The sequence below is a fragment of the Vicia villosa genome, unplaced genomic scaffold (genome assembly GCF_029867415.1).
Source record: "Vicia villosa cultivar HV-30 ecotype Madison, WI unplaced genomic scaffold, Vvil1.0 ctg.004003F_1_1, whole genome shotgun sequence".
NCBI classification, from domain to species: Eukaryota; Viridiplantae; Streptophyta; class Magnoliopsida; order Fabales; family Fabaceae; genus Vicia; species Vicia villosa.
Genome location: NW_026706357.1, coordinates 100,017 through 118,534, shown reverse-complemented (window position 1 = coordinate 118,534; position 18,518 = coordinate 100,017). Strand labels below are relative to the sequence as shown.

General features: G+C 33.2%; 4 protein-coding genes across 5 annotated transcripts; 2 read left to right on the top strand and 2 right to left on the bottom strand.

The window, feature by feature from the left end:
• The first annotated feature begins 5,748 nt into the window (after window positions 1–5,748).
• Window positions 5,749–7,152, top strand: LOC131641742 (heavy metal-associated isoprenylated plant protein 23-like). Its single transcript, XM_058912046.1, has 3 exons — window positions 5,749–5,878; window positions 6,163–6,327; window positions 6,424–7,152. Exons 2-3 carry the CDS (start codon window positions 6,165–6,167, stop codon window positions 6,720–6,722), a joined length of 462 nt encoding a protein of 153 aa, XP_058768029.1. The 5' UTR covers window positions 5,749–5,878; window positions 6,163–6,164; the 3' UTR covers window positions 6,723–7,152.
• A 39-nt stretch (window positions 7,153–7,191) lies between these two features.
• Window positions 7,192–10,060, bottom strand: LOC131641741 (photosynthetic NDH subunit of lumenal location 4, chloroplastic-like). Of its 2 annotated transcripts, none has more exons than XM_058912045.1 (6): window positions 9,696–10,060; window positions 9,520–9,612; window positions 9,384–9,444; window positions 9,233–9,301; window positions 8,438–8,571; window positions 7,192–7,466 (listed from the first exon to the last, which is right to left on the bottom strand). In XM_058912045.1, exons 1-5 carry the CDS (start codon window positions 10,029–10,031, stop codon window positions 8,492–8,494), a joined length of 639 nt encoding a protein of 212 aa, XP_058768028.1. In that variant the 5' UTR covers window positions 10,032–10,060; the 3' UTR covers window positions 7,192–7,466; window positions 8,438–8,491. The 2 variants fall into 2 exon arrangements, with proteins under 2 accessions (XP_058768028.1, XP_058768027.1); XM_058912044.1 differs by lacking the exon at window positions 7,192–7,466 and adding an exon at window positions 7,546–7,797.
• A 256-nt stretch (window positions 10,061–10,316) lies between these two features.
• On the top strand, window positions 10,317–12,086 carry LOC131641740 (uncharacterized). The gene has a single exon (XM_058912043.1). It carries the CDS (start codon window positions 10,400–10,402, stop codon window positions 11,750–11,752), a length of 1,353 nt encoding a protein of 450 aa, XP_058768026.1. The 5' UTR covers window positions 10,317–10,399; the 3' UTR covers window positions 11,753–12,086.
• An 815-nt stretch (window positions 12,087–12,901) lies between these two features.
• LOC131641739 (L-ascorbate oxidase-like) lies at window positions 12,902–15,421 on the bottom strand. The gene is made up of 4 exons (XM_058912042.1): window positions 14,983–15,421; window positions 14,609–14,815; window positions 14,329–14,499; window positions 12,902–14,182 (listed from the first exon to the last, which is right to left on the bottom strand). The coding sequence occupies exons 1-4, from the start codon at window positions 15,349–15,351 to the stop codon at window positions 13,226–13,228; spliced, it is 1,704 nt and encodes a 567-aa protein (XP_058768025.1). The 5' UTR covers window positions 15,352–15,421; the 3' UTR covers window positions 12,902–13,225.
• Between the last annotated feature and the right edge of the window lie 3,097 nt (window positions 15,422–18,518).

The following is an 18,518-nucleotide window of genomic DNA, read 5'->3' as shown; positions in this document are numbered from 1 at the left end:
TCTGGTACTTTAATTTGAAGAATTGGCTATTTAAGGTAGATTAATGGATCAAATAATACACTATAGTGGCCACGAGCATATACGAACATATATACATATAGTAATTAATATGCATGGACTTGCATGATTAATTGAGTGGAAACTGGAAAGCCATATACTCATCATGGGTTGGTGAAAAGAGTGTGGGGCTTTGTTATCACATGCATTCAAATTACTAATAGCTGTACGAAGACAAAACCAAACTGAGAAAACGACGTGCCTACATTTGTTGCATGTCCTTTAAATCCATCTTGTTCTTGTTATCCATATTTTAAATCAATTCAAAAATTGGAAGAGACAATTAGGACTTTAATGTGTCCAACAACATGTATATAAATTAATGATTAATTAAAAGGGCAACATCTATACTTGTTGATTATTCTAATTAAAAGGGCAACACCTATACTTGTTGCTTATTCTAATCAAAGGTTGAAGGGAAAAAGTGAAACAAATAGCTAATACTAAACAATCTAATAGATGAAAATTCAACATAAAAATAATCCAAGATATTTACAATGTGTTTCCCAACCCATAATATCTCCCAAAGTCAATTTTTTTTGGATTGCATTTTCTTATCTTTTATTATGTGATCCGACAATCCGTTTGAAAAAGTGTAAAATTTGTTGTGACAAAAAAGATTTAAAAAAAAGAAAAAGAAAAGAAGAACAAGAGAGAAAATTGTATTTCAAAATTTGTTATTAATGTTAAATATATTGTTGTGTTTAACTATTACAATAATATGTATATTTATAAGCGATCAAGGCTCAGGTCCAAACTTACGACCTAAACACAATTATAACTGAAATCTAAAACATACAGGTTTATATTTTGACTTCGACACAACAACTAAATGTTGTATTCGACCCTCTCCATGTGTTTACTTCGATCATGACACATAAGATGATTGGCTAGGTCGATAGTAACTTGTTATCTACAAACAACTTCATTTTTTTAGATTCCATGATCTTGAGTTCTTCGAGCAACATCTCTATCCATGCTGCTTAAGATGCTGCATATGATGCAACCACGTACATAACTTCACTTGATGACAAAGCCACAATTCTTTGCTTACTTGAGCTCCAAGATATTGGAGCGCCTTCGATCATGAATATGCAGCTTACAGTACTCTTATTCTCGTCTTGATCTCCATTGAAATTTGAATCAGTCTAGCCATATACCTCTGCATTTCTGTTAGTCTTCTTTTGTCTTGGCATCAGCACACCATGATTAGTCGTACCCTTTATGTATCTCAACATCCTTTTAACTGCTATGAGATGATATTCTTGGGGTTTCTCCATGAATTTACTCAACAATCTAACACTTTGACAGATATCTTTCCTGGTGTTGCAAAGATACCTCAAGGATCCAATAATTTGTTTGTACAATGTTGCACTTACAAACTCGTCATTTGTAACCTTCTTCAACTTTACTCTAGATTCCAATAGCGTTGCAAGTGCATTACAGTTTCTCATCTTGAACATCTTCAAGATGTCTAAGGCATACTTCTTCTGGTGCAAGAACACTCGTTCACCCGTGTCTTTGAACTCCATCTCTAGGAAAAATGAAAAGTTTTCTAGGTTGGACATTTCAAACTCTTGCATTAGCTTCAACTTGACTTTTCTTATCTTAGCTTCATCTGCACCTGTAATCAGCATATCATCTACATACATGCATAAAATGATTTGACTGACCTTGTTAGCATCATTGACATATACTTCATGTTCAAAGACACACTTTGTGAAACCTACTTCGATCAGGAAGATATCTATTCTCTTATTCCAAGCCCTTGAGGCTTGCTTCAAACTATATAGAGTCTTACTCAACCTGTACACCTTCAACTCCTACCCTTTGATTTCGAGTCCTGGTGGTTGACTGACATAGACTTCTTCTTCCAAAGGTCCATTGAGAAATGCTGATTTTACATCTAACTGGTGTATCTTTAACCCTTTGTATGCTGAAGTCGTTACAACAATCCTGATTTCGTTACATCTAAAAGGAGGTTGTATTAGGAAGATCCTAAAATCCCACATTGGTTGGAGACAGAGTATTGAAAAAGTTTATATAGAGTGACACTCCTCACCTTACCAATCGGTTTTGTAAGGATGAGTTAGGTCAAACTCTAATAAGATATCAGAGCCTATCTGTTAATATCCACGCACCAAGTCTAAAGAAAGATCCTAAAGTCCCATATTGGTTGAAGATTGAGCATTGAAAGAGTTAATATAGAGTGACACTCCTCACCTTACCAACCAGTTTTGTAAGGATGAGTTAGGTCAAACTCTAATAGGCTGTGTGGTCATTTGAAAACACACAAGAAATGTGAAAACAATTTCTCTTTTACTCTCATTCTTCTTTTATAATTTTCTTATACACTTCATATATCGTAAGTATTGAGAGAGTAACAACAAAATGGTAAACTTGTGTATAACCAACTGCTGCATCTCTAAGGCTATGTATTATAAAGTATAAAGATTGCAAGCACCTAAGATAAAAGCTTGATGTAAGAGATTGTAAGTTGAACATGTATTTAAAACTTTGATAAAGTACCATCCTTCGAGATTGAACATAAGTTTCATAGTTTTAGACCGAATTCCGATAAATCTGGTGTGCTCCATCCCTTATCCCTTATCTTTTGATTTTACTTTATTTATTTATCTCTTATTTTCTTCTTCAACTCTACTTAAAAATAATTTAAAATTTACCTTTAAATCTTTCTAAAACTTTTTTATATCCCAATTCACTACTATTGTGTTATAAATCATTTGGTCAACACAAAGTATACGTGAATGAACTTATCATCCCATATTTATTTAGTAAGGGTAATTGTTGCACCGATTTCCATCAAAATAGAGTTGATTCATGTATCTCTTGCTCAATACAAATGAAGAAGACAATTCAACTCTTTTTCTCTCTTAATGTTACTCTCTTGATTATTATTGGCAGTTTGATCATGAAGTTTCTGGTAATTATACACAGCTGATTACTTATGATATTATTTTACTTTCCTTTATATTTGTTCTCAAGTCTTTGAGCATCGGACTAACGAAGCTTCCAAAATGGTGCGCAGTCTTATATTTGTCAAAAACAAAATAAATAGTGCTACTCATATTTTGGAGTTAATCATTATGCACCAACAACTCCTTGAACAGCTGTTTTACGTGAATGTTCCCAAAAATCCCAACCAAACGCATTCGTCGTGGCTTCTGTCATTTGTGATTTGGCCAAATATTTACATAAATAATTTTGTTAATATAAATTAAGAAGAAAAATATTTGTAAAGTCAAGTGAGTGTATATTATAACCTCTCTTTGTTAGAAATTTTGGACTCCGTATGGTCATCATCTATATACACTAGAAAAGGAGTGTATCTTCTATACTTTATTGGTAAATATGATATGTCATATGGTATGTTATGTTGGGGTTGGCAAGTGTTGAAACTGCTGTTTTTAGCACTTTAGTTGGCGTAACCGGTTACGCCTGTTACCGTAACCGGTTACGAACCCGTGAAACAGATTTACTGTAGATGTTGCGTTTGCGTAACCGGTTACGCTGTTTGCCGTAACCGGTTACACTGAAGCCCAACTGTTTTTCTGTTTGTTTTAGGGTGTTTTAAATCATTCCAATCATTTTGTAACTTGTACTATATAAGGAGCTCACTACTCCTATGTTGTGGTTAATGCCAATTCACTACCTCACCCTCAATTACTCTCTCTCTCTCTATTATTTTCTCTTCATTCTTTAATCTTCATCTTCTTCAATTGATCATTTTTCCCATTAAAGAAACCTTAATTTGATTTGTATGTTCCAACAGCAAGTAGGTACTCATCACTGCTAAATTATTAATTAAAACCGTAATTAATAAGAATAAATTAAAATTATACTTGAAGTACTAGAACTATTAGAATTTGTAATTTGTAATGAGGAGATGGAACAGTAATCAAATGCATTAAGAACTTGGCATATGCCTTATGGATTCTAGCAGTTCAATCTGTGGCTAGAGGAGCCTGGCTGGATGTAGCCGAAAATTAGAGTTCTTTTTAAATGAATTTTATGTTTTTAGTTTTTAAAAATCATTTTAATAATCAATTTAAAAAAATAATTTTGAAGAAAAAAATATGTTTGATAATTTATTTTTAAAAACTATTTTAAAATGGTATAATATTATAAATTAATATAATATTTTTCTTTATTTTTTCTTACTAGTTTTAATAATTAAAAACCAAAAACTAAAACCTCTAAAATCTATTTTAAGTTTTTTAATAGATAATAATTTTTAAAATAATTTTATAAAATTAGACTACCTAATAATTTTTATTATTTTCATGTTTCTGAGTTTAACAATAAAGTTTAATATTTGATTTATTTAGTGTTTTAAACATCGCATTAAACTGTCTGATTGAACTGAGAATCAAAAGGATCGTCGATTTGATCTAATTGTTAGACCGTGTATCAGTGAAAATCAGATATAACTAGTCAAAACTGATGAACCGACGGGATTTGGAAAATCGACAAGTTAAACACTTGCTTTTTTTCCAGACAAAACGACGTCGTTTTGATAATTTAAAAAATAAAATAAAAATATATAAATAGACTTTGTTCAAAATTTATTTGGAACACGCTTCTCTTCTTAGAATTAAATTTATTAGAATTAGACTTTGTTCAAAGTTTATTTAGATATGAATTTTGTATTATTGTGTTGTGTGTGATGACAATGTTTAGAATTTGAATTTAAAGAATGAACATGTAAAATTATAATATTTTGAAAATTTAAAGGTATCATGAATTTTTAAAGACTGAGTCATTGGTTTGACTGGTTTAATAACTATATAGTTTTGTTATGGAGATCGATTTATTCAATCGAGTTATTAGAGTTAATTTAATTTAGCTATTCAATTCGATCAGTGACTCAATAGTTCGATCAATGAAACAATGACTTAGTGTCTTTAGCGGTTTGATGTCCGGCCCAATTTTTAAAAGATTGATTTTATTGCAATACATGACTTCAACTAAAAATATCCATTCAATTTCTTTTTCAACTAATTTAGCAAGTATTTTTATTTTTAAAAACTTTTTTGACAACAATATTTTAAATTTAAAAGTTAATTCAACATCAAGATTGAAAATATCACTTTCCATTGCAAATTTCACACCTAATTTGTTAAGATCCAAAGTATAATTATAATATGAGGCGATAATATTTTTATAATGAATAACATATTCTACGTGTTTGTAAATCCTAAATAAATTGATTGAAGTCGATATAATTAGCTTTAACATCATCAATAGAGTTTGAATCATGATATCCACGATTGCTTATGAGAGTTTCTAATGATTATTAAAGTTTTGTCTATGTAAAAAAAATTATTAAAAAATGAGATTTGACTTTTTTTTAACTTAAAATGAGATATTAAGTACAGAATGGTTCTATAAAGCACAAGTAAAACAAATGTTGTATTATGTTAAAATTTACTTTTACCATAGATGAACAAGTCATACCATAAATCTACTATAAATGTTATTGATCAAATGGTAGGAAAAATGGCTTGTGCATTGGACAACACTCAACACTTGTGCAACATATAATTAGTCTCAAATACAATGTCGTTTTACTTTTGTAGGATATTTTTGAATTTCATGTAGTACATAAAATGAAACTAAGAATAAAAGTAGGGAAAAGACACTTTATTTAATGGTGTATGTAGGGCCCACTACATTTCCTCTGTTTGAATCTGATTAAAGTAACGCCTCTATAAGTAGGCCTATATGCAAGCAAACGAGCTCAAACCAAAGTGAACAAGTTCTTCACAGAGCACTATTATTTATTCATTATTAGTACAAGGTAAGGAAGGAATCCTTTTTTTTCACAAAGCAAGTTCCTTCCCTCGTTTTCATTTTTCAATATAAAAAACCATCCTTGTACATTCAAGTCATAACCGACCTATTAACCATTTACATGCTCCTTAGCAAAACTCTCATAAAACACCATTTTTAATCACTTAAGTTCTCTATAATCTATAGTTTTTGTCTTGTTTGAGACACTCGAGAAGTTATATCTAAATTGACAAGTTGTTTTCAGTATTTTTGTTTGTTTGTTTATAAACCATTTTACTTTTGAATATACAGAAATGGGAGTTGGTGGAACTTTGGACTACTTGTCTGATCTAATGAGCAGTGGTCACCAGCACCTCAAGAAGAAGAAGAAGCAGTTACAAACTGTAGAGCTAAAGGTTAGAATGGACTGTGATGGCTGTGAGCTTAAGGTCAAGAAAACCCTTTCATCTCTAAGTGGTAAAGTTACATTCTTTTCAACTTTTCATCATTTATCATTATCATTTTACCAGTGACATTCAACATGAAGTTGATGAAATGAAATGGTGATTTCAGGGGTAAAATCGGTAGAGATAAACCGTAAACAGCAAAAAGTAACAGTAACTGGGTTTGTGGAGCCAAACAAGGTGCTAAAGAAGGCTAAGTCAACGGGGAAGAAGGCTGAAATTTGGCCTTATGTGCCTTACAACTTGGTGGCTCAACCATATGCTGTTTCTTCTTATGACAAGAGGGCTCCTCCTGGTTATGTGAGGAGAGTGGAGAATGCTCCAGCCACTGGGACCATGACAAGATATGAAGATCCTTATGTCAACATGTTCAGTGATGAAAACCCAAATGCATGTTCTGTCATGTAAACAAAAAAAAAAGTTTTTTTCTAAGCTTGGCATTGTAAATTTTCAAATTTTAATCTAGTGTGTTCTTTCATTTTTCTTGTTTACTTTTTCTGGTCAGTTTTCAAGGTCTTGTTTCCCTAGATCAAGGACTTTTCTTTACATGAAAAAGGATGACAAGAGACGTTGCTTTTATCATTGCATTTGTTTCCTAATTTTGTTATTTTCCAGAACTGTACACTGTACCTGCTTGTAGTTTTACAGTGGTTACTTTTGGTGGGACTTGACCTAAGATAGGAAATTGTTTCTAATTTCTATTGTTATGGTCTTCTTTCTCCTAGAAAGGAAAGCTGGATTGGGTGTAAAAGTAAAACAAACGTGTGAATTGCAAATAAATAGGGCCTGTAAGGTTGAAATGGTAAATAAAACAAACATGTCTTGTTGTGTGATTAAAGTTTTTATTTTTGCTTGTGTGTTGGAGTTGGAACTGGAGTTGAAAAGGAAAAATAGTATTTTGATCATTATAGGAAGAAGGAAACAACACGCAACCACAATTCTACACTTCTTAATGAATGTCAGGTCACACCAAAATAAAATAAAAATGAAGGGCACATAAAGGAGGGTGCAAATAACTGTTTAAAGGCTCAAAAGCTATAAGGTTCATTCATTTTTCAGTAATATAAACATTAACATTATTTTGCATTTCATTTTGCCTAACCTGCACGATTGCTTGCTCCCTACTTCTGGAACATTTGCCCCTGTCTTCACCTAAGAAAAAACATTGACAGTATTTTGCATTTTATTGCACCCAACATAAAAAGAAGATCAAAAAGATAAAGGATACATGTAATAGGAATAACAATTATCATATAAAGAATTTATTAGTTAATCATTCAGAGATCATTATTGGAAATATTACATTTACAATAAAGATACAAAAAGTTGTATCATGTTATGTGCATAGATACACCAGATTGTCTAATCTATATCACCAGGAATGATTCCTTGTTACTCTTAAAATGGGTAATCAGGTCAATCTCGTCCAACCGTACCAACCAGGAACAGTAACTCTAGAGAGCTGGAAGCAAGGAGGTTCAGCCTAACCAGTTGATCCACATTCACAAGCAAAAAAAAAACCATTTCATTGCTCTAAACTATTAAAAATAATGATTATATGTATTTTAGACAATCCAAATCAGAGAAAGATCAGATTACAAACAAAAACTCTTCATCTTAAATATCACTTAGTCATTAAACAGTATTGTATCATAAATTTATCAAATAAACCATGCCACTAGGATAAGGTTAATAATGATGGGTTTAAGTAGTTTGCATGAGATCCCAAGTTCAAACATCATTTTCCCTATTGCATAAGAAAAATATTCAAAAAAAACCTGTGTCAAAATATTAAGTAGCCTATGCTTTAACTATGATTATGTGTGTCAGCAAATTTTAATATTGCTTACTAGATGGAATAAAAACCAACTGGTTAATCTACAAATTCTAAAGCAGGTGATCAATGTTTTATCATGAAGGTTATGCATAAACCTACATGGTTGGTTAATATTTGAAACTTGTGCATACAATTCAGATAATGTGGAAAGAAAACCAACAAGTTTAGAATACTTTAGATGCAGAGCATACAGAAAGTAAGCTGGATATATCAATCTGAGTGATAGATAGTATTTCAGCTATCTAAACTAAGAATAAATTAATTTCAAAAGATTAAAAAAACTCACCCAATTCATCTGTGGTTCATATGTGTACATGTATCTTATCAATTTTGACTTCCTTCACTTTCTATTGCCCGAATAAAGACCGACAAATTTAATATCATACAGAAGAGTGGCATTGCCGGGTATATTGCAATCACCTAATGAATCAGTAACAAAAATGTCAAAATCTAACATATTTAATGACTCACTGCTCTTCCGATAATAAAATCCATGGTCTTATAATTCTTTCAACCAAAAAAACACAGGCACAAAAACAAAATGCATGGTCTTATAATTCTTTCAACCAAAAAAACACAGGCACAAATACAAATTCAATGTTGCATTCAATATCCGCTCATCCTAAAATGATCCATGGTCTTATAATTCTTTCAATGAAAAAAACACAGGCACAAAAACAAATTCAAACAGGGAAAGTAGAGAACAATGTTTTCACTTGCAGATTGTCGAAAATAGGCATTTCTTTTTCCGAACTCCACTATGCTACAGAGCTACAGCACCACAAAGCTACTACAATACAACACATTGTACTTAAATAGAGTATCGCAAAAGAGTAGCGATTTATTCAAATTCCGCAATGCATAGAACTAATTTTTACAACATTGATAGAAAATATACTAAAGGGTGGTGCAATGCATATAATCAATTACACAGGTAATATTAACCAATGAGTAACAATTCATCTCGTCATTCAAATGTCTACAACTTTTTTGTATTTTAGGTCTAAGAAAAGGGATTATCCATGTTCAGGACTAAATTACCAAATAATTATGCAACAATTAATAATCAATGAAATGAAACCTGAGAAACACCCTGCAGGTTCAGGACCATATGCTAACAATGGAGGAATCATTAGCTTGCGTTTTCCCCCTAGGTAAAAAAATTGCAGATTAATTTTGCGAGTACCATGTACATAATCAAAGAACTTATACACTTAGATCAAATTTAATACCTATCCGCATCGGAGGTACTCCTTCACCTCCCAAAATTCCCTGATCCAATCCCCTGATTACCTGAAAAACTCATTCACCCTTAAAATTACAAACTCAAACAAAAAATTTAACAATAATGAAAACTTATATATCTACCTTGCCAACCCCAATCCGCATTGTAAGAGGTCTAGCACGTTTATAACTGCTATCAAACACGATTCCATCGGCGAATCTCGCAGTATAATGAATCTGCAATGTACAATAATATCATCAATTCAGTAACTAATTAAACTTTCGCATATGGAAAATGAACTAGTAATTAAGAAACTAACATCGATAAGCTCTCCGAGAGGAGCTTCATCACCGAAACCCTCAACAACATCGCAGTAACCAAGCCCAGACTTAACGTAATTGAGCTCACACATTGGCTCTGCTACAGTAGCATAGTATTCAATTCTAGTTGCATCCGCATCCAACGCCGTTAAACCCATTACCCAAGCCGCTACAATCCCTAACCCAATTCCAACTAACGGAGTCTTATCCTTACGCGCCGAACATAACACCTTGTTAGGCCCATTACGACTTTTACCATTCGGTTTCAAAATACAAGTAGAGGGAAAACGGTTAGAAACGGTTACGCCTGAAGAGAGTGAGAACGAGAGCGCCATTTTCTATTCCTCTATCTGTATTTTGTATGAATGGCTCTCTGTGGATATATCAAACCCCGAACCGGGTCCACCTATTTTCTATTTTCTATTTCTTTTTCATTTCAATTTAAAAAATAAAATAAAATAAATAAGATAAAATATCTCATTCTCACGTAACTAACTCGCACGCTTACAAACGAAAAATTTCAAAAACGTTCTAACCTCTAACAACCGCGTAACTAACTCGTACGCTTACAAAATTCCTCTAACCGTTTCGTTCGCGCGCTCGCGTGTATATATAAATGGTTCTCACTGTATCTTCCTCATTCGATTCATTTTCACTCTCAGAGACTTGAATCATTGCTTCTTCTTTTTCTTCTCTAACCACCATGGAAAACTCTTCTTCCTTTTCCTCACTGCGATTCTCTTTGATCGTAGCAATCTTCTTTGCTGCTATGCTCTGTGGTCCTCAGGTTGATGCTACTGAAGGACTCGAAGCTTCATTCACGCCGTCAATGACACCGCCGCCACCACCGCCACATGATCTTCAAGAACATTCGTTCTTCTCTCACACTGCATTGCTTCCACCGATCTTGTCACATCTTGGCTTTCACGAGCTTGCAACGGCCGCTCCGTCGTTGTCTGATGCATCAACCACTGCTTCGTCAACTTGGAGCGGTCCTTCCACGATTTTCGCTCCCTCCGATGGCTCGCTAAGAAGTTGCTTCTCTTGCTCTGTTCCTAACCTTCTCCGTGAACACATTGTTCCAGGTTTATTCACGATCGAGTACTTGCGGAGACTTGCTTTTGGCACCAAGATCGAGACACTGAGTCCCGGCCGTTGTATAACCGTCACTTCCGAGTTAGTTCATCAGATCAACAGTACCGGTGCCGCTGCGAAGGTCTTCATCGGAGGCGTGGAGATCACACAGCCGGATCTCTTCAACAACGGAATGATCGTGGTTCACGGTCTTCAAGGTTTCGTCTCTACGCTATCTCCGTTTTCTTGCGACGTAGAAAGAATGACTTCACTCTCCTTCCCGTTCCATCCGGATCACCGTTCCGGTGCACATGCTCACACTCACCCTCACGGAGCTACAGTGCTTCCTGCTATTATGCGCCTCATGCTCCGAGATGCAATGCTCAGGCTACGTAATAACGGTTTCAGTATACTCTCCCTCGCTATGAAGGTAAAATACGCAGAACTCATAACTCTCCAGAACATGACTATTTTCGCCGTGGATGATCTTTCCATATTCTCCGGTTCTCAATCATATATCAGCAATATACGGTTCCATATCGTGCCTAACCATTACTTGTCCATAACGGATCTGGAGAAGCTTCCTGTTGGTACTGCTCTGCCAACACTGGAACGAGGCCAGCCGCTTCTGATCACAACCTCTGGTGGAGGAGTGACACTTGCACCAATGAGAATTAACTATGTGAGAGTTAAGGTGGCTGATGTCATTCGCAATGTGAAGATAGTTGTGCACAGTGTGTATTTGCCATTTCCGCATATCAATCCTGTTGCTGCTGCTTATGACTCTATCTTAGGAGGTGAAGGACAAGGAGCATCGGAAGGATCGGCTACTGTATCGGATGCTGCAGGTCTTGTTTCGGATGGAACCTGTTCTGCTCTTGATGGACGTGGAGGTTGTGCTGCTGGCTTCACTACAGCAGGTATGTCTCCCATGCCTCAGGTCAAACCGATGGTGGAGATTGAAGATCACCATGGTTTATGAATGCAATGCCTGCTGATAATAAGATGGCCGTTTATACTTCTTTCTCTGCTGAAGTGAACTATGAGAAATTTGTAATTAGTTCATGCTGTTATCTCCATTACTGTTGCTCAGTTTATTTTAGTTTGTTCTGCACTTCTTTCTCTGCTGAAGTGAATCTTGGAAAATTTGTAGTTCCTTTACATTGTTATCCATCTACTGTATGCTGATTAGTTCTATAATAAAACTTTTGTTGATATAGTCTTTAAAGTTTTCTTGAGATTATATTGATTTTTCCTTGACTATGTATATTTCATGTCATGCATGGGTTCCCTACTTATCAAGCCTTTTTGTGTCATCTAATGAGTTTTCCTTCAAGAAACTTCCTATTTGTTAGCTTACAAGTTGCTAGCAAGTAAGTAGCAACTTTCTAAAGAGATATATAATCCTGTCATTTATCCTGATATGTACTTTTAGTTTAATTAAATGCTCAGGAGCTAAAAAGAAAAACAGACTCCGATATTGCAAAATAAAACAGTAAGCAATGAGAAAGAAGAAAGGGAGCACCAAAACATGTTGATGAATTTCAGAGCCATTTGCTCTTACATCTCTGCGATATAATCCAACTGACAGATCACTATATGAATTTGAGAGTTTACACCTTAATGATCAAGGATGATTCAGCTATGAATCACTAAGAACCCCCTAAGATATTCTCACGGTTTCTTTTTCTTTTCTTTCTTTTCCTTACTACTTGCACTCAAATATGAAAAGTTCAGATTAATCTTTCCCTCCCAAGGCTATACTTATAGCCACTACCCAAGGAGAAAGTTAGTTACAACTAAAAGAAAAAAAACAATCTGAGTTGCTTGAGTTGCAGGCAACTCAAGAGACTAGAGAGGCCAAGAGCTGAGTACCAAACTACAATAGATACTTGCATCTTAATAGCTATTAAATATATTGTTATGAGCCCTACTTTCTTCTCTAAAGAAAATTTGGATTGAATTGTTAGTAGTGGTATAACTTTCCTATTTTCAAAGTAATTCAACATTATGCCGGGATAGCTGGTGTAAACCATATTTGACAGAGAAAATACAATAAATGCCATGTGTTGAAAATGACAGAAGATAAGCTTGCGTAGAAGTAGCAACTTGGTCAAAGATATTTGTAAGGGATTGACTTTGTAAAGTTTGTATGACACTCATGTGCAAGTTGGCAGTGACAGTGAGCGGAGGAGACCAGAGAAGTAGTCTATTGTAGATTCTATCCAACATAAGATAAAAAGATAATTTCAAAATAAATTAATTTAGATTAATTTTTTTTCATAAGTACGATTACACTTTACAACCTATGCAATGAGGCCGGCACTATTTGTATTTTACAAGTAACATTTAAAAAATACATATCAAGATGATTCTTTTGAACAAATAATTGGTTTAAACTGAGCAAAAGACTAATTTGTATATAAGGTAAAAAAAATTGAAAGTTCTTGTTTAATTAAGGCCTAAGAAGATTTTTAGTTTTGCCACAACCCATGATGGACGAAGGTAGCTTCCCAACCCTATCAATTCCTTCTTCAAAAACCACTCCCATCCCCATATAGAAATGAGACTCTATGTGACAATGAAAAGCCCATACACCAGGATTATCCGAGCGAAACCTCAGAGCAGTCCAACCAAAAGTATGCACCGGCACAGTGTTCTTCCTAATGGGATTCGCCAAGTTATAGTTTTTGGGGTCATTGTTTACATCAAACTTACCCTTTCCATATCCAAGTACCCAAAAGTCATGCCCATGAAGATGCCAAGGATGTGTCTCACTGTTGTTTTTATTCATAGTGTTTGCATTTTGAAGTATAACATCCACTGTTGTATTGAACTGCAACCTATAAATTCCATTGCTAGAAGTAGCGTTTGTGTTGTTAGCCACACTGAAAATATCATAGTTTTTAAAATCATAACCATCAGGTGGTGGTGTTTGGTTGAATACACCAGTTATGTTCTCTTTAAGTGCGACAAGATAAGGAGTGTGAGGTAGGAAAAATGATACATTGTTAACAGACCAATGGCGAACACCGCCTATAGTGTTTTGTGTGTTGAGCATAACTATGACTCTATCTGAGGTTGTGGGGGGTTTGATTGTGTAATTTGGGTGAGCTTTAATTGTAAGGCTTTGAATTAGTCTTGACTCGGCATTGTCCCAAGCTGGCGGAGGAGGCGGAGATGTAGGTGGGGATCTCATTGGATGGTTTGGGTAGTAGTTGAAAATGGCTAAACCAGGTGGAGTTGTTCTGTTTCTGCTTACAACATTTGAGGTGATCCAGTAGTTTCTTGATGGATCTTGATTGGCTTTCACAATAACTGAGTATGTTTCACCTGAGTATATGTAGAGATTCTTAACCACAAATGGGTCAACATAGTGTCCATCTGCTTCAACAACAGTCATGTTATGACCCTGCAGAATTAGAAACATGTTAAAACTAGTGGTGCAAAAGAAATTTAGGGAAAAAGAAATCAAGGTTAAATTGCGATCAGTCTCAACTAGGCCTTCTTTTAAAACCCTAGATGATACTAAGAATGATAGAGTGAATGAAAGATTACCTCTATTTGGAAACTAAGAGCTGATAAAGCAGTCAAGCTTGCAACTCTAATTCTGTATGTTTTTCCTGTGACGACCGTTTGCACAAAGGGAGAGCATTGAGGGTTTGTTGAGTTACAAACATCAGCAGTTAAGGAGCAGTTGTATCTTCCTTTTCCATGAATCAAAAGTGACTGGTGAAACCAAATATACAAACAATTAATAAAAACAACAGCTAGACAGTTGAAAAAAGAAGAAAAATATGATTGTAGAATTTGAATAAGTATACATCAATTTATTTACCTCAGGTTCCCCCACCCATTGAAAAGGGATTGCAGATAATCCAGCAGATTGTTCATAAGTACTCTTATGATACCAATCATTCAGAATAATGCTTCTATCCAAGTCATAAAAAAAGGGTTCAGGATCATTCGACGCTACACGAATCATTCCATATAGCCCTGCTTCTCTTTGCATTCCATAGTGAGCATGATAAAGATATGTACCAGGCTGTTACATCAAACATGCAACCAAATTAGATATGAACAAATTCGTATGTTATGATTTGTTACACAAATGTAGCTTATGAATGTTTAAACTGAAAAACAACAGATAAATGATTTGATCATGTTTGAATCAACGGTGAGTTTGACAGAATCACGATGTGTCAAACTTACCCTATCAACAACAAATTGATAAACAAAGGTGTCTCCAGGTAGTATAGGACATTGAGATACCCCTTCTGTTCCATCAAACCAAGGAGTTCCAATCTGTCTGATACCATGCCAATGGATGGCAAGATTTTCTGTAAGCAAATTGTTGTTAACTTCAACAATAACAGTATCACCTTCTCGTGCTTCAATGGTAGGTCCTGGAGTTTTTCCATTAATGGTTATAACTAGTTTCTTATAACAATCAGGGGACCTAAAATCATACTTAACATCCCATTTATAATGTCTAACACCAGCCTCAGCTATGTAGAAATTCACCAGAATTAGAAAGAAACATAAAGCCAATAATTTTGCTGTAAACTCAAGTTGAACCATGTTTAGATTGTTAAAAAATGTGTGTTGATATTGAAAGAGAGCTTAAGGAAAAAAATAATGTGAATGAATGTTAAGAAATATGTTGGTTTCGGTGATATTTAAATAGTGCTTGGGTTAATGTTGAATATTGATAAGTCTGGTCAAAATAAGCTGGTGATTGAAAGTTTGAAATTTTAGCTTATGTCTTTTTTTCTAAGCGCGTTGTTTTAGTCCTATAGTATCTTTTTGCCTTGGATTTCGTTTCTTGTTCATTCAGATTTTCATTTTCAACTACCTTATATGAATTAGAAAATGACCGTGGAATAGAATGTCAAGTTGATATTTGTTTTTTAACACTCGACAACAACTCCAAACTCATACACATAATTGTGAAGTTCAAACATTGATATTGCCTTGCAATTTAGAAATATAGGTTTTTGTTAGTTGAGATAAGATTTGTCAATCTTAAATAATATTTATTTAAACTTATGTGGTATAAAGACAAGTGTTAAATATTTTATATTATCAAAGTAATATTTAAAATATTTGAGAAATTGAATGGGTAATTTTCAAATTAATATTTTTATATTTAACTTTGTAACTTATGCTCTTGAAACACAACTTAATATTTTTTTTATATCTAATTTAATTTAGCCGTCCAAAATACACCTTAACTTAACTTATAATGAACATTTTCTTTTGGGTGAATTGATATAAACTAAGGATATATGCATTATATCATACTTAGTTTTTCTATTAAATTTATATTGAAAAAAATTGTTTCTAATATGAGACTCTTTAAAAAAATTTAAATACATTTATTATTTTTTTTCTAAATATATTCCTTATAAATTAATACTATATATTTGTGCTAGATAAAAAAACTAACTTAAATATATCTCTAATAAAATATAATTTGATACTATTTTTGTTTCTATATATATAATTTCATAGGATAAATAACATAATAAAAAATTGCTGGAGTATTAAAATTGATAATAAATTCTAGAATTTTATAATTTTACTTTTTTAGAAGAGAAAATTAGTTAATATTTAAATATAAAATAAAATAAAAGTTAACATGATCTAAGATAAGTTGACAAAAAAATTAATGAAATTTAAAATATTCTAATTTTTTAAAAATGAAATAAGAACAAACTAAAAAAAAATGTTTTAAGACATAGATAATTATAATTACGTAAAATATATTTATATTGCCAAACTAATTTTCTTAATATATTTTATCGTAGAATCTTATAAGTAAAAATAAAACAAAGATTCAGAGAGTATCAACTAATTTATTTTTTCTATTTTAGGTGGATTTTGATTTATTTATTTTCATTAATGTTGCACATGATGTGATGTCTAGCTCAATCTACTTATTTTTGGCCTTATTTTACATGATTTACTCAATAATAGAAAAGGTTAAGGGAAAAAGTAAATAAAGTCAAATCTAGACTAAGCTTCAGGGAAATATATACTTGCCAACACAAATTTTAAATTTAGAATAGTAGTTTTATATAGTCTTAATATTATAAATGTTTTTTTAATTTAATAAATTTTTTATTATATTGATACATAATATTTAAGATCGATTTGGGCATCATAGAACCTAACAGGTTCTAGGTATGGAGTGGTCAGAAAGATCCAGTGAGATCCCGACTCATTCGTTAATGCTTTTATTTTAACTCAACGTTCGACCTAGCATGATCGCAATAAATCGTGGAAGGCTTTAGATGCTCTAAGTTTTTAGAAAACTCATGAGTAGGTCCAGGCTATAATATTTGGCCTACTTCTAGCTATTTATTGATAGCCCTGAGTGTGTATTTAATAATATCTGGTCGATCTGTATATATTTGAACGCTTAACCCGATCACATTGGTTAAATATCTTGTTAGAGGTTTTGATAACCTGGTCTCGGACGGAAGTCTTCTAGATCTTGACTGGTGCCAAAGGCATTTGTTTAGTATAACCGGCAAGTTGTTTGACTCGGTTGGCGTATCTTTGACCCCTGCTATCATAGAACTTAATGAGTTTTAGACTTTAGCGAAGTTGGAGAACCTAGAGGGATCTCGACCCATTGTCATTTTGAAGAACTCGGCTAAGTTTACGACCTGGGACGTAGTAGATCTCCAGTGAGAATTCAAATCATTAGTAATTTTGCATTTTATTTTCAGCCAAGTCATGGAAGACTTTAGACGCTCCTAAGACGGCACCTCCCGCATAGTCTTTATTTTATGCATGACCCTGGAGGATCATTGGTGTGGTTATAGAGTCCTAATTCATTGAATCAAACTATTTTGTCAACAGCTTGTATATGTTATGTTTCTGTATGCATTCCCGTCCCTCCGTCTTGTGAGAAAAACTTACGCTCATAACTAGGATGCCTATATAATTAATAGCAACGAAAACGTTCTCTTCTCTCTCCTTCTACTTGTCTAGTAATGGTCCTTGTTCGAATATGCCTTAAAACCTTTGTTGACGAAGAGAAAGAAAACATATTTTAAGATTGCCATAAAGCAGAAAGTCAAAAATAGTCTAGTCTGAGCGGTTCACGGGTATCGAACTCGGTCGATTCGGTTCATTGATCCATTCATTAATATTAGAATATTTTATATTAATTTGAAGATCATATAAATTAATATAAAAAGATATTATAAGATATTTATAATATTGTAAAAGATATTATAAGATATATATATATATATATATATATATATATATATATATATATATATAATATTCTAAAATATATTATAAAATATATATTTATAACAATCTAAGAGATATTATAAGATATTTATAATATTTGAGAGATATTATAAAATTATAATAACATATTTTATTCTAACAATTAAGGAGATTTTTTTTTGGGATTTGTTATGGATTTGTTATATTTTGGCTATTATAAATATGTATCTCTTCTGTTGTTATAGTGTGACGATCTTAGTGCTTATAGTAACAAGGGAGAATAAGGATTTAGGGAGTTCCAATGGAAAACTTAGAAAGACAAAGGTTTTTGGGAAACTTTTAGAGTCATCTAAGGGGATTGGAAAATAATTCTAAACACATTGGGTTTGAGTGATTCTTATATTGAGATTTGGAGAGGTTGGGAAACACTTTGGTAAAAAATACGGCTTGTTCTTTGGAAACTGCGAAGGCTATTTTCTTGTAACTCATCTGTAATC

Coding starts and splice junctions, on each gene's coding strand:
- LOC131641742 (XM_058912046.1), top strand. CDS start 6,165: ATGGGAGTTGGTGGAACTTTGGACTACTTGTCTGATCTAATGAGCAGT. Junction 6,328..6,423: donor AACCCTTTCATCTCTAAGTG/GTAAAGTTACAT, acceptor TGGTGATTTCAG/GGGTAAAATCGGTAGAGATA.
- LOC131641741 (XM_058912045.1), bottom strand. CDS start 10,031: ATGGCGCTCTCGTTCTCACTCTCTTCAGGCGTAACCGTTTCTAACCGT. Junction 9,445..9,519: donor TGCGGATTGGGGTTGGCAAG/GTAGATATATAA, acceptor TGAGTTTTTCAG/GTAATCAGGGGATTGGATCA. Junction 9,302..9,383: donor AGTACCTCCGATGCGGATAG/GTATTAAATTTG, acceptor TTTTTTACCTAG/GGGGAAAACGCAAGCTAATG.
- LOC131641740 (XM_058912043.1), top strand. CDS start 10,400: ATGGAAAACTCTTCTTCCTTTTCCTCACTGCGATTCTCTTTGATCGTA.
- LOC131641739 (XM_058912042.1), bottom strand. CDS start 15,351: ATGGTTCAACTTGAGTTTACAGCAAAATTATTGGCTTTATGTTTCTTT. Junction 14,816..14,982: donor ATCAATTTGTTGTTGATAGG/GTAAGTTTGACA, acceptor TTGATGTAACAG/CCTGGTACATATCTTTATCA. Junction 14,183..14,328: donor CTCTTAGTTTCCAAATAGAG/GTAATCTTTCAT, acceptor CTAATTCTGCAG/GGTCATAACATGACTGTTGT.